The sequence below is a fragment of the Vicugna pacos genome, chromosome 1, assembly GCF_048564905.1.
Source record: "Vicugna pacos chromosome 1, VicPac4, whole genome shotgun sequence".
Lineage (NCBI taxonomy): Eukaryota > Metazoa > Chordata > Mammalia > Artiodactyla > Camelidae > Vicugna > Vicugna pacos.
In genome coordinates this window covers 115,522,248-115,536,232 of record NC_132987.1, presented here as the reverse complement: position 1 = coordinate 115,536,232, position 13,985 = coordinate 115,522,248, and the positions used below count along the sequence as shown (strand labels likewise).

The following is a 13,985-nucleotide window of genomic DNA, read 5'->3' as shown; positions in this document are numbered from 1 at the left end:
TGGAGAGGTCAGATATTTGTACAGGAAGCCAAATCTTCTAACTGTCTTGCAGGAAGAGCTGTGTCTGTCTGTCTTCTTTCCACACATGCACACACATGCATACCTTTGACTGCAGTGAACCAAGATACTCTTTTAATGGTTTTACTCATATTAACTCATTTAGCCTCTCCCTAAATTCTGTCAGGTAGGAAATGTTATATGTACCCATCTTCCAGGTAAGGACACTGAGGCACAGAGATGGCTGGTGACTTGCCAGAGGTCGGCTAGACAGAATTCAAACCCAGAGTACATTCTCTGCACCACCTAGCCAGGAAGCAATGCTTTTAAATAATAATATGTTTATATACTAATACTTTTATTATAAATTGTATATTTGTAAAACAACCTTTAAAAGTTATTAAAAGCATTGCATTAGACATAGGCGATGAAGACATGCCCACATTTCCTAAGTATGTATAAAATGCTTAGCTGGCAATCCATATACATATGTATGCTAACAATTGTAACTGAATCTCAGCCTGTTAGTTGCATATCATCAAGTCCATTTATTGACTGTAAATGTTATCTGGCCAGTCCCATGACTGCTTAGAATGACATCTGGCATTTCAAAATGATATTTAAAATCAACCAACAATTAGTATTTTTAAAATACAGAGAGAATAATTGTAATTTAGCCTATCCCCAACCTTAGGAATTCTATCTTTCCTAATCCTTGGAGGTACAACGTTAGAGAGGAAGGATGGAAATTTTCTTTTTCACTCTTTTTGCCCTGAGCTTATGAAAAGGGTGGACATGGCGGGGAGGACTGGAGAGCTGTCCATCTGCTCCTATGCTCCTGGGGTCTTGACCTGAAAGAAAACAAATCTGAATCTCTCCTGATCCTGTTTTATTAGGGACCAAACGAAAGCCACCTGCCTATGGGAAGTGGCACATCTAAAAAAGCAACGCAGGTGTACATTCCAGAACTGAAGCAAAACCAAACTCAAGAGAACATTGGAAAAACCAGTGACATGTACTGAAGGACTGCCACCTTTTCAGTTTGAGGGCTGGAAAGCAAGAATTCATTCTGAATTACCCAGCAGACAGATTCAGGCCCCTGCCTCACTCATCTTTGCTCTCTTTTGTGTTCCAACAGGGAAGAGCTTCACGTTGACCATCACCGTCTTCACAAACCCACCGCAAGTCGCCACCTACCACAGAGCCATCAAAATTACAGTGGATGGACCCCGAGAACCTCGAAGTAAGTGGGCCCCCCTCGGGGCTAGCACCCTCTCCGGGCTGGTACACTCCGGCACCAGGGACAATGTCTCAGAATCCTTGCGTTCGATAGGCATCACTCACATGTGGCTAAAAGCTCTGCCAGAGGGGAAAGTCAGGCCCCTGAAGGGAAAAAGAATTTTATTTTTGACATTCTCACTCCTCAAAGGTTGTCTCTGAGCACTAGGCTCTTTTCTTGAAGTATCCTCTTAGAAGGCAGAAGGAAATCAAGCTGACTCAAGTGCATGTTAGGATCATTTCGGGGCGGCGTGGGACTAAAGACCAAGTATGTGGTAAAGTACAGTGGAAGACTGGCCGGGTGCAGAAGTGGCCAAAAAAGTCTGGAGGGTCAGAGTGGACCACAAAGGGGCTGACTATCATCCATGCTGGCCTTTTATTAATCCGTTAAGGCCAAAGATGAAAACTGTGAAAATGACCCTTTTCTTTCTGTGGCACAGATCAAAATCTTATTACAGGATTGTTTAAAATAGAGAACGGGAGGGGAGAAGAGCGCCTGGGGAAAACCAGTAAATATAGAAAGAAGGTACCAAAAAAAGAGCTCCTGTGAGGAAAGCTTTTTTAAAAAAGGAGTGGGGTTGTTTAGTCTGCAGAAAAATGTCTTCACGGTGACTTAATGACTATCTTTGAGTAAACACCAGAGTAACACTCTTTTCCAGAACCACACCCTTCCCCGGGATGGAGGCTGGTTACTGCTCCCGATCTGTGGAGCTGACTGGAGCCCCCTCTCAGCACCTGCATGCCCCTTAGCCCGATCAGGCCCCTGGTGGAAAATTAAGGTTCTCTCTTCTCAAGGAGAAAGGGGGGCAGTTTCAAAACTAGGGCCTGCTACTCTGCCAGGAAACGGAGATGCAAGGATGTCAGGTCTTGAAATGAAGTGGTTAAGAATTTGGGTTCTGGGGCAAACAGGTAGTGTTCTGGTTCAAGCAATTCAGCCATTGGGGAAATATGGAGCCTTTCTGATCCTCAGTTTCCTTATCTGTAAAATGGGGATAATACTGAAAGAGAATGAACCCCAGAAATGCTAGCAATTCCCCATAGAGCCTCTCTGGCTGCTGTTCCCCCCGGGGCCAGTCCTCCAGGGGACCCTCCCATCAGGGTGGTGCTGAGGGGGGCTCTAGGGGCAGCTCTGGGTCGTGGCCCTCTACAGGTCATCCTGTGAGCACCGCAGCTTCCAGCAGTCTTTCCTACTGTCCTGGCCGCAGCCTCTTAGCCCCTTGATCACGTACAGAACCATCCTGGGTGCTGCCTCAGCTTTCCCAGTCCCCCGGAGTGGGCAGAGCTCCGCAGAGAACCACCACACCCACCTGGGACAGCCCTCCAGGACGTGTGTTTCATTCACCACTTCTTTGGTGCCGTTCACCTGCTCCGTGACTCCCATAATTTCTGACCTCATTTCCCCCTCACAGCTTTTTCTCTGAAAGCCCCAGGAGACGTTCTGGCCATGCCCAGACTCAGGAAACTCTGGGACTTGGTAGCATCCCCTGATTCCAATTCCAAGCAAACCACAGGCTCAGAATCACACAGTTACAACCAAACCCAACTTTGGAGGTTTCCAAAGGAGGAATGGGAAACTGAAGATTCCTAATGTCCCTGTATTCAACATAAAAGATGCCATGCAGGTGCCTTGGCACTGACAGAGGACCAAAGAGGACGCAGGCTCAGATTATAGCAGGCACGGGGGAAGGGACAGGCAGCCGTGAGGTGTGAGGAAATTGACCTTGACACTAATTAAACTTTGAGAAAGCCTCACTCAGGAGGCTGTAGAATCTCTATCTTTAAAAACAGAAGCAGGGAGATGGGGAGGGGCAAGACAGGGGTAGGGGATGATGAGGTCCAAACTACGATGTATGAAATAAATAAGATACAAAGATTATACAGCACAACACAGGGAAGATAGCCAGTATTTTATAATAACTATAAATGGAATCGAACCTTTAAAAATTACGAATCACTATGTTGCACACCTGAAACTTACATCATTTTGTATATCAACTATACCTCAATTTTTAAAACTTTTAAAAAAGAAAAATAGGAGCAAGAGCCATCTCTGGGACAGTTCTGGGACTTCCTGCCTGGAGGAAGCCGCTTGCACCACGTGACCCCTCGGGAGTCCTTCCTCTTCTGCTAGTCTTTCATGCATAAAAAAGGGCAGTTTGGGCCCCACTGCCAGTATTTCCTGTAACATTCAAAGTACTAACGAGGTGGGTGAGCTTCGGGAAACAAATGGCGGCTGCTCAGACTTTTAAGAACCGGCAGTCAGCAGGAAGAATGTGCAGTTGTGATGGCCTGCCTGTGTATATTGTTGACTCTGCTTCCTGCTGTTTTACAACTTAAGAAAAGCATCATTATTGAAAAGAGCCATTTGAGCAGACAGAAGGGGTTCACTCCGAAGAGGCACCCCATTTTTACAGAGTCTTTCCTGCCAAATGGAATTTGGGGTCTAGGGGAAAATTAAATTGATAATCAAATTAAATTAAATGAAATACATATAAATATGCTATAAAGAGACGTTAGAGGCCCAGGAGGACAGTCTTGATTTCACAAGAGACTTCGAGAACAAAGTCAAATGCACACAGTCTCCCAGGGTGAGTAGGTAACCCTGCCTTTTCCCTCTACAAAGCAAGGCAGGCCTTTTCCTGTGTGTGCTGTTTCCTTCTTATAACTTGAATGTCTTGATTCAAGGTGGGAACAGCTTCTTTTTGATAAAACTCTGCTTACAGTCACTTTTTTTTTAAGAGAAAGTTAAGAGAATTTCCACCCCCAGTTTGATTGAGATATAATTGACATGTAACATTGTGTCAGTTTAAGGATTGCAACATGATGATTTGATACATGTCTATGCTGTGAAATGAAGACTTCAGTAAGATTAGTTAACACATGCATCACATTATATAGTGACAATTTGTTTGGTGTGCTGAGAACTTTTAAGATCTACGCTATTAAGAATTTTCAAATATATAATACAGTATTGCTAACCATAGTCCATGCTGTACGTTACGTCCCCAGAACTTTTTCGTCTTATAACTGGAAGTTTGTACCCTTTTGACTCATTTCCCCCACCCCTAACCCCTGGCAACCACCAACCTACTTTCTATTTCTGTGAGTTTGGGGTTTCTTTTGTTTTTTTGTTTTTTTTAAGATTCCACGTATAAGTGAGATCATTTGGTATTTGTCTTTCCCTGTTGGCTTATTTCATTTAGCATAAAGCCCTCAAGGTCCATCCGTGTTGTTGCGAATGATAAATGGCAGGATTTCTTTTTTATGTCTGAGTAATATTCCAGTGTGCATATATGTATGTGTGTGTATCACAATTTCTTTATTCATCATCTGTAGATAGATATTTTGGCTGCTTCCATGTCTTGACTATTGTGAAAAATTCTTTCTAATGCAATTTTAAGAGTAGTCATTGCAAGTAAATCCGTATGCCCAGTGTCAACCCTGTGGATTCATAACACCTCCCAGGTCCCTCCTATCATGATTACAGTGCTGTGAATTCTGGGTGATTCTGGCAAAATCGTCCCAGCATCGCCAAGTTGAACAGTTTTGAAAAGTTTTCTTGTTTCCTGAAATTAAAGACTAGGAGAGCTGGAAGGGACCTGAGGGAGCCTTCTAGCCTAATTGCCTCATCCAGAAGGGAAAGCAGTCTCAGAGAAATGAAATGATCTGCCTAGGTTGGAAAGAAATAGTTGGTGATTGGGCCAAAATTAAAATGAGGAGCTCCTGATGCCTAACCCTGTACTCTTATCCATCTGTCCGTCTGTCTGTCCATGCAGTCACCTCTCCATCCACTCCATACCATCCACACATCATCTGTTCTAAACTCCCTGACCTAGCCTCCGTAGCCTCTTGTTTGAAATGAGGTGTTGGCTTCTGTGACTTCTCATGTTTGTCTCAGCTCTAAGATTGTCTCGAAAGGGCCAATGGCAGTGCCTGATTGCAGGCAGGAGCCTTCACCTTAAAGCATTTGTGTAAAAACCAGCAGGAGGACTTATCTCATTCCACCTGCCAGGCAGGTCATTAAGAAAAGGACAAAGAATTAAGGAACATGCCACAGCGAGTCTGCTGGCCAGGCCGATGGCATAACTCGATGTTTCCCAACCAATTTCCTGGTTTTCAGTGGTGAAATTGTAGCAAAAAGTGTATTCCAAAGAGAACTGAAAACGTTTTTCATTTTGGTTGGTTACCTACCCCTTTACAGTAACTGCCCTGCCACTTCATGAGTGAAAACTTATTTTTCCCCTATTCCGTGGGATGTTTTTTTTTACATCTCAGACCAAGGGAGAAATTATTAAGTGTTGAAAATACAATTGATTATGGAGGAAGAACAGCATCAGAAGGTATTTTTGACTGGGATCAGTTCCTGCAAGCAGCAGTGGGGGTCTGTTTTCAGTTTATAGGGGGAGATAAGCTTGTCAGTGTGTTAAGAGACAGTCTTCTCGTTAAGCATGAAAGACAGAGTGCAGGGATTTTTCAAGAAAAGGATGTTTGAGGGTTGTTTTTATGCATTTTTAAAAAACTATTTCAGGGGATCTAATGGAAAACTCTGGCTCTCAGCCCATGTGTCTGTAATATGATAATGCTGAGATACCAAAGCGTATTCTCTGCAGACATTTCACTAAATAATTTGAATGTGTGAATCAACTCGGCCATGGAGGCAGATATTTTGCTAAGAGGAGTTGAAGAGAGCCAGTAGTGGGGACCCTAACTGACCTGGTGGTGAGGTCGGGGAAGTTGTCCCAGTGGGGTGGGGACTGGGCAGTCATTCTGATGTCATGAGCCCTCACCTGGCTGGCCAGGTGTCTGTTACATCTGGAACACTGAGTAACCCAATTAAAAATTGAAAAGGTTCATAAAACCAATATTGGCCATTTCTGGGACAACTTTCTGCCCTCTGGTTAGTAACCGCTGTACCCACACTCTTGAGTTTCACAGTGACGGATAGCCAGGTGGAGCCGCTGCTTAAAATATTTGGAACATGCTGCTTTCTGGGGCACTAGCCTTCTTGCCTGCTAACCATGGGGAGTTATAGTTAAAAATAGGTCAACTGAGGCACTTAACTCCCCATCACTCACTTGCTTTGTTAAGGACTTTGTTGAGACTATGTCATACAAATAGAACTTTCTTCTATGATTTTGAAAGTAAATAGCAGATCTATAATATATATGTATATATAGAGAGAGAGGAAACAGGGTCTTTGTTTATGGCGAGCATGTTTCAAGTGAAAAAGAGGAATGGATGAAAGATGCCTGTAGACTTAGGATGATAACAGACCTAAAAGTATTTGAAATCAAATTTATCCAGAAACGTATGGGATGGACAGAAATGTTTACCCATTGCTCTGGTGATTAACTAATATACAGTTCTTTTTTCAAATGTTATTTTCTCTTAATAATCAAAACACCTAATAATAATAATAATACCTAACATTTAGCGCTAATTGTTTGCCTAGCACTGTTCAAGATGCTTCACATACGTTAATTGACATCATCTTTGCAAGATTCGGTAAGAAAATTGACACAAAGAGAAATCCGGTCCTTTGGCCAAGGTCACACAGTTAGCAAAGCCAGAACTGAAATGAGGCGGTCCAGACGTGGCAATCTACCCATGCCAGAGTCTGTTTTTAAAAACTACACCAGTAGCTACTTGAGTTTATTGTGCTGAAATTTCTGTTCAGAAATTTTTATTAGGAGAGTTTATCAATAAAATTCTGGTTCAAATACAGTTTTCTTCCAGAAAGCAGAGCCTCACAGCCTTGGTAGTTGTCATTTTTGTACCGATGGGATGGGATCAGCATTTTCCATGGGGCAGGGCTGCCGTGAAGCAGACTAGACACACCATCACACAGGCTGACTTCTGGTCCCATATCTGTCTCCAGGTCTCCTCATGGGCCTGGCATCAACAGGGACCTGAAACAGGGATGGTGCACAATGGAAACCTCCCCATCCAATGCAGGCACACAGGAAAAATGAGTAACGTGACAACAGTGACCACTAGGTGGATGGTCCAAGTCCCGTTCCCTCTTCAGCAAAGAGCTTCCTAGAGGGACCACGTGCACAGTGCACAGCCCACTAGAAGGATGCAAATCTGTGTCCTTCTTTGCTCTTGACTGGTTAGTGGAATGCCAGACGGTTGTCCAGATCCGTGATCTCAGGATTGTAGTTTTCAATCTACAGTCACTTTGTTCGCTGGAAAGTGCTTCAGGCAGTTACTCCAAATAATGACCGATGATCTGCTTAATCTCTCTTTCCTTGGATTCCTCAGATGTCGGATTGGGACTTCTTTCTAGATGAAATTGTTATTCCCCAAAAGAAAAGGAAATAATTCTTTCTTCCCTCTCACCCAAATGCAAACTAGGAGACAGAAGGCCCAACAGGTAGAATGTTCTACTTACGCATATCCCTTCTCCCCATTGTGAAAGGCAATTCAGTGCTAAGACGGACTTTCTGGGGTAACTGCCACTGGTCCTGTAGTTGCTCCTGTGATAAGCTCCCCAGCTATCTGATGACTTGGCAAAAGCAGTTTTGAAAGCAATAATAATCCTGCCTAAATGTTTCCAGTGGATATTAGGATGTCTTTCTGTTTATTATGCTTAGTAGCATCAAACTAGACCAAGAAGAATTCTGTATACATAAAGATTTCCTTGACCCTTGAGTTTTCAGTGGACTTAATCAGGCTAAGGTCTGAAAGGGTCCCTTGGACAAATGGGGATGTAAGAGGATCCTGGAGGGAGTGAGCTTCTGCCCTGAGAAGCACTGATCACTCACCTTGGTAACTCAGACCCAGGTAGGCCTGCAACCTCTTAGTAACTAGCTCTTTCTTATAGAGAAGTCACTGAGATTTTTAGATGGCATTTGTATTGCTACAGAAAAGAAGAGAAAAAAGTTCCTCCCAGGTACCAATGAGAACCCAAAGAAGTGATCTGGGTACTTTCTCAGTCTAACCTAGGCGGTAGAGGGGAGAGAAGAAATATGTAATGAAACTTAAACCGTAACCTTGAGTATCTCTTTCCATCTGGACCATGGCAAGCCCACATCACTATTTAAATGCCACACCAGTGAAATCAAGATCTAAGCTAACATATCACAGTCCTTGTTAGAATTTAGTATGTGAGGTGCTAAAAGAAAAAAAAAATCCTGTCTGCATTTGGACTTCTGTTTCTTAATCTTCTAACATGTAAAAAGGTTTCTGGATCCTGACCTGGGGGACCTGGGTTTCATGCTGGCGCCACCAGGCCAGTGGGTGTGAACTTGGGCAATTATCTTAAGTACTTTCTCCTCACTTTCCCCTTCTGTCCAACCAGGCGATGGCACGAGATAATCTCTAAATTAGTTCCCACTGAATGGGTAACAAAATATCATCAGAAAAACAGAGCCATAGGCTTCCCACAAACAGCGCCCCTTAGAGGCTGACCCCCCGGACCTCCTTCCAGGGCAGCACCGTCCATCACATCAGACAAATCCATGTACACCCAGTCCTTTGTCAGGTATATTTTTGCTGTAAGTTTGTGAAATGGCTTTTATCATTTGGTGTTGAAATTATCTGGCTGTGAGTAACTCACTTAATTTCCTGTGGCCCTGAATTCCCTGCCATCAACATAGTGATCACCATCGGGCTGAATCCCTGTTTTGGCAGTTGCTGACTGTGTGGGTAACCGTACCTTGCGGGGGTGGAGGGGAGGGGTTGCTGGCCTGGCTGAGCCTCGATAAAACAGGGACAGTGGCTGTGCTAACCTCTTGGAGCAGGGAGCCTGAATGCAACAGCCTTGGTAGAACATTTTGAACCAATGCCTGGCACACAGTCGGTGTTCAGCAGATGGAGCAATTACTTGCCTTTAGTCTTGGAACCCTTTGGAAATGAGAAAACTCTAAACAAAAAAGATTTGTGATTCCTAAGCTTAAAAATTCATGAAGTTGCCATAATGTTTCATTTTTTTAGACATATAATTAAACATTTATAAATTTTGATTTTTTTTTTTTTGGTTTTCCTTTTGTATTTAGACACAGTGAAATATCTTTTCTGGCATTTTTATGGACCCTTAAAACAAAATGGGCACTGTTCCTAAATCCCTCATGGCTAAATGGGTTTGCCCCAAAGGTTGAACTTTGTGTAAAACTCAAGGAGAAGAATCCTGTCTGAGTAACATCAGAAGTGGGTATTTGAGGTCTAACATGTGGATGCTTTATGATATATGCACGACACAGCTTAGAAGAGGCTCTTCCACAGTGTTCTAGAAAACTGACATGAAATGTGCCAGAGTCTTTTGGGGTCTGAATTCTCCCACCAGACGAATGCAGCTCACCCCGGGGACGGGTGGTGCCTGGACCGGTTACAGCCAAGCTTTGCAGGCATAGGAAGCCTGCAAACTCAGCCACTCCCTGAGTTTCTTCTTCTTTCCTTTTTTCTTTCTTGCCCTGGCATTTTTTCTGGGGGGCTGGGGGGTTGTGTTTGGTAGGGCTTTCCTTCATTTCCCCAAAGACATTCAGTGGCACATTTCAAAGATACGGTGCACCCACTTTGCACATCGAAGACTCTTCTGGGCATGCGCCGTGCCTCGGTTTGCTGCCCGCGCACCTTCTGACCCGGTGGAGCAGCCTCTGACCTGGGATGGTTGGGGAGCGGCTCCGCTTAGGTCCAGGCTGCAATCTGGTTGCACTTTGGGAAGCACCTAAGCCATGGCGTGGGAGCTGCACGAGCAGGTGGACCCCATCGCTGTGCGCGCAGCTCTCCTGGAGCCGGGGTGGGCGCACAGCTTGCAGGTGGATTGCAGTTGGCCCAGAGCATTGTAACGCATCTGCTTCTAGGCACTGGGGTGGACTTACAGTTTTTTTCATTCATTAACCACTTTACATTTTTCATTTTTCAGAAAGACTCTTCTTTTTTTTTTTTCATAAAGACTCTTCTTGAGTTTTCACAAAGGCTTGGCTTTTTTCCTGTAAGCCATGCAGCTAGGAGAGGCATTAGTAAGAATTGGGTCCAGTGGGTCTGATAGAACTCCAATACCAAAACAAACAAACAAAGATGTTCAATTTAAGTAAATTAAATAAAACTACCCCCTTGCACTAGGTCTGTGTTTTAAGTCTGTTGAGCTAGCTTGCGATTTCTGTGTTCTCCATCCTTTCCATGTTCTTTTCCTTTATAAACAATTTGTTTTAAAGGTTTGCTTTTTTGCTATGAAAAGTTGGCAATAAGAAAGGGGTAAATTAGGTATAACCTGTTACTGAGCATTAGAGCTATGTTATCAGACACATCACAAAAACTGACTGGATGTGAAATACCTTTTACACCCTGTGAGTTACACGTAGTACATTTAGAGTGAGTTCTTTGTGCAGGTTATGCACTGTCACTGGGAAAATTCCCAGTAGCCAGTTGCCAAATAATCTGGCTATACGTTTGTAGATGAAAGCCAAAGTAAAAAAGAAAAAAAAAATTTAGGTACCCCAAAGCAAAATTCTTTTCCATTTGCCTTTTTAAAGGAACACAGTTGAATTAATCTGCCAACTCCCTAGACCCCAATAAAGTAAGTTAATGGCAATACATCACTTTGGTTCTGCCATGATTTGCATACACTCAGGTTCCATTAAAGCAAGTATTGACTAAAATCAGATTGTTATTGAACTTTCTTTCAAACATTTGAGATTCCATTTGTTTGTTTTTGTTTTTTGTTCACCATGGCTTAGAAGTCAGCTTTCTGGTCATTTGAGATCAAAAGTAAATATTTGAAATTAACTAAGCTCTTAGGAACTATATACATTTATGGCCCTTTTTGGATTTCTTCCTAGTATCACCTTATTATTACTTACCTCTGAAGTGGTTTTATGATATTTCAAATTCACTTGCTTTAAAGAGCTAAGGAGAAATACGCAGAGTCACAGCTTTTCATTCTCTGGCACTGCATACACAGTCCTGCCTCAGAAATGAAACAGAGAGCCCTGAGCCTCTGTGTGGAGTGAGGAGTAAGGGAGGAGTTTGGAGCTGGACCGACCTGGCCTCAGGTCTGATCCCCAATACTTACTAGCTGTGCGTCAGTTTCCCCATCTGTAGAATGGGCTTGTGACATCTGCCTTGCTGGGGAATGCGAGGATTGAATGAGACAGCCTGACAGGCAGACTGGAGTGGTGGTTGGCAGCCTGGCTAGAGAGCTGACTGCCTGATTCACCCTCACCTCTCCCCCGTGACCAGGTCAGCTTCCCCAAGCTCTGCCTCCTCAGGTGTAACACCACGAAAGTGATGTCCCTAGCTTGGGGATTCTTGTGCCAATTGAATAAAGTAGCACATAGGATGACAGCACGGTGCCTGGCGCAGCGGTGATCCTTAAATATTAGCTGTCATTATGAAACCACATGCCCTGGACACAGGTGGATCCCCTCCCTTCATCCCACAGCCCTTAACAGAGGAAGCAACTAGAATTCTGCCCAAGTGCGGGCCAAATATTTGTCATTGCCAAGGTTTTTTTTGTTTTTGTTTTTGTTTTTGTTTTTTAATTCTGGCAGATTGGGCTCTCATGATATAAAACAGTAAGGACTTTTCCCTCTTTTTCCTTCCACTCTACCTATTACTAACCACAAATACTGAATTACTGAACCAACGTCACCAATGTACTCCTCATTGGGACAAAACCAAGTTCACCATAATCCCCTGCTTCCTTGGGAAGAGGTGGTCTTTCCCAAAGACTATCAAATTGTACTCTTTTCTTAACTGACCGGAAGCCCCCGTGCTTGCTGTGTGAGCTGCTAAGACTCTTAGCATTTAGAAGCTTCCATTGAGTCATCTATATGATAGGGATAATTACATGAGCTCCCAGGCATAGGGTTGCTTTGGATGAACTGAGATAATAGCTATGAAGGTGCCTTGTAAACAGTGTATCAGATGATAGAAATATATAGATATGTAATTAGATAATAGAAAAATAATAATAGAAAAATGTATTGTTGTGTGTATTATGCAAAAATCTCAGGAATCTTAAATAATTACTGGTTTCTTGAAGGTACATTTCCTCTCATCCTGTCTTCCAGGATGGAGGAGAAGAAAACTAGAGAAAAAATAGAGGCATTTAAATCAACCCCGCTGTGAATCCAGACTTTTAGAAACTTTACCTTTTGCCATTAGACTATCTTAATATTTTCTTTGCCTACTATTACACACCCTTTAGGCATCTTGGAAACAAAAAAAAAGAGCAACCTCGATGGTTAAGAGAGCTGAGTTTTATTTTAAAATCTAATTCTCTTCCAAAAGCAAAGTGTTTTCCCTCTCCATCTCTGCTACGTCATTTTCTTTCGGTGAAAGACTTGGAAAAGTTGCAGAGATTACAGTGGCGGAGTCCTTATTCCTTTCCTTTTTTTTCCACCTGTGGCTTTTTATATATGCTGCTTGCCTAGATTTCTGGATTAGCTTCCAGGGAGGTGAAATATTACAACCTGGAGCCTTTGTGCCAGTTTCCCAGGTGGAGCCAAAACCTGCAGCTGCTCCGAGGTGAGAACCTTGCAGGGCCCTCAGGAACTTGTGCCCCATTCATTCACGGACACACTGCTGGAGGCAGGCTGGGAGGAGAAACTCGTTCTATTCCTTGGGTGATTCAGCTGGTCTCAAAATAAATATGTAGCCCAGCACAAGGAGAAAGAACTAGAAACTACTGAAATTTGAGTCTCGAGGGCTGGGCTGTTCTCGGAGCTGCTCCGTTGAGCTGTAAAAGGAATTCTGAGCCCCTGGCAAGGGAGTGGCAGCCACTGGCCTGGGACTCCAACATCCTGGCCTCTGCTGGCTCTGCAGATGTCAGCAGCCTGAATCTCTCTCTGAGCCTCAGTTTCCTCATCTGCAGAACAAGAGAGAGGATTTGATGGTTTCAGATCCTTATCAGTTTCTAAAAGTAAGACACTGTGTCTGTAGCAGGGATCACACCCTCTGCACATCATCTCACCCGGAGAAGGAGAGCTGGGTCTTGTCACCGGCCTGCCAGCCTGGGGAGACAGATCCCGGATCCAGAAGATGGGTGAGGGTCCAGTGAAGGAAGAGGGGCAGGGTGTAGCTACTCACACCCCAAGCAGGAAAATGAAGGAAATAAAGGTGCACCCAGAGCAACATGCCATAAGGAGAGGAAATCATCCTAACTAGATTTCCCATGACTTTGGCATCATTTAAAAAGAAATAAGAAAGTGAAAAAGAAAAAAAAAAGAAAAAGAAAAAGAAAAAAAAGTCAGCCATCCTTATACCCACAAAGTGCTCAATTGTGTAAGCCACAGAGTCCCAACATGGCCAACTTCCTGACGCTGGCCGGTCGGAGACCTCGGTGTTCACTCCTCAGCCAACTGAAAAAAGATAGTTTGAGTCCTGTTGACTTAATTGTTGGATGTCCCTGAGCCAGGCTGCCTCCCTCCCTTGCCTCCTTGCAGTATTATGGGCTGTTCTTCATTACCTGCCCTACCTATCTTCCCAATCTAGCCGCAAACAGCTTTGGTTGACCACACCACTTCCCTATTGAAAGTTAATACTGTTTGACTCATTCTGTGTTACCAACCTGCAGCCAAAGAAAACACGGTAGAGAATACCCGGCCTGTATGGAGTTGGGAAAGCGCTCAGAGGCCCTGCTTTCAAAATCCTATGCAGTAGCTTTACTATAGCTCCCTGCTGCAGCTGCGAAGAAAGTGAAGGAAGCAGAAGTGGTTAAGTGGGGGTGGGGGAGGGACTGGGAAGGGAGTGGGGGGGCCCCTCTG

At 43.8% G+C, this 13,985-nt stretch overlaps 1 protein-coding gene across 4 annotated transcripts in view; it reads left to right on the top strand.

Moving 5' to 3' along the window:
- Positions 1-13,985, top strand: part of RUNX1 (RUNX family transcription factor 1) — a 232,817-nt gene that overhangs the window by 171,439 nt on the left and 47,393 nt on the right. For all 4 annotated transcript variants that reach the window (XM_072968885.1, XM_072968882.1, XM_072968884.1 and 1 more), the window contains one exon: positions 1,136-1,240. In XM_072968885.1, coding sequence (XP_072824986.1) covers positions 1,136-1,240 — 105 coding nt within the window. The remainder of the gene's footprint in view (positions 1-1,135; positions 1,241-13,985) is intronic.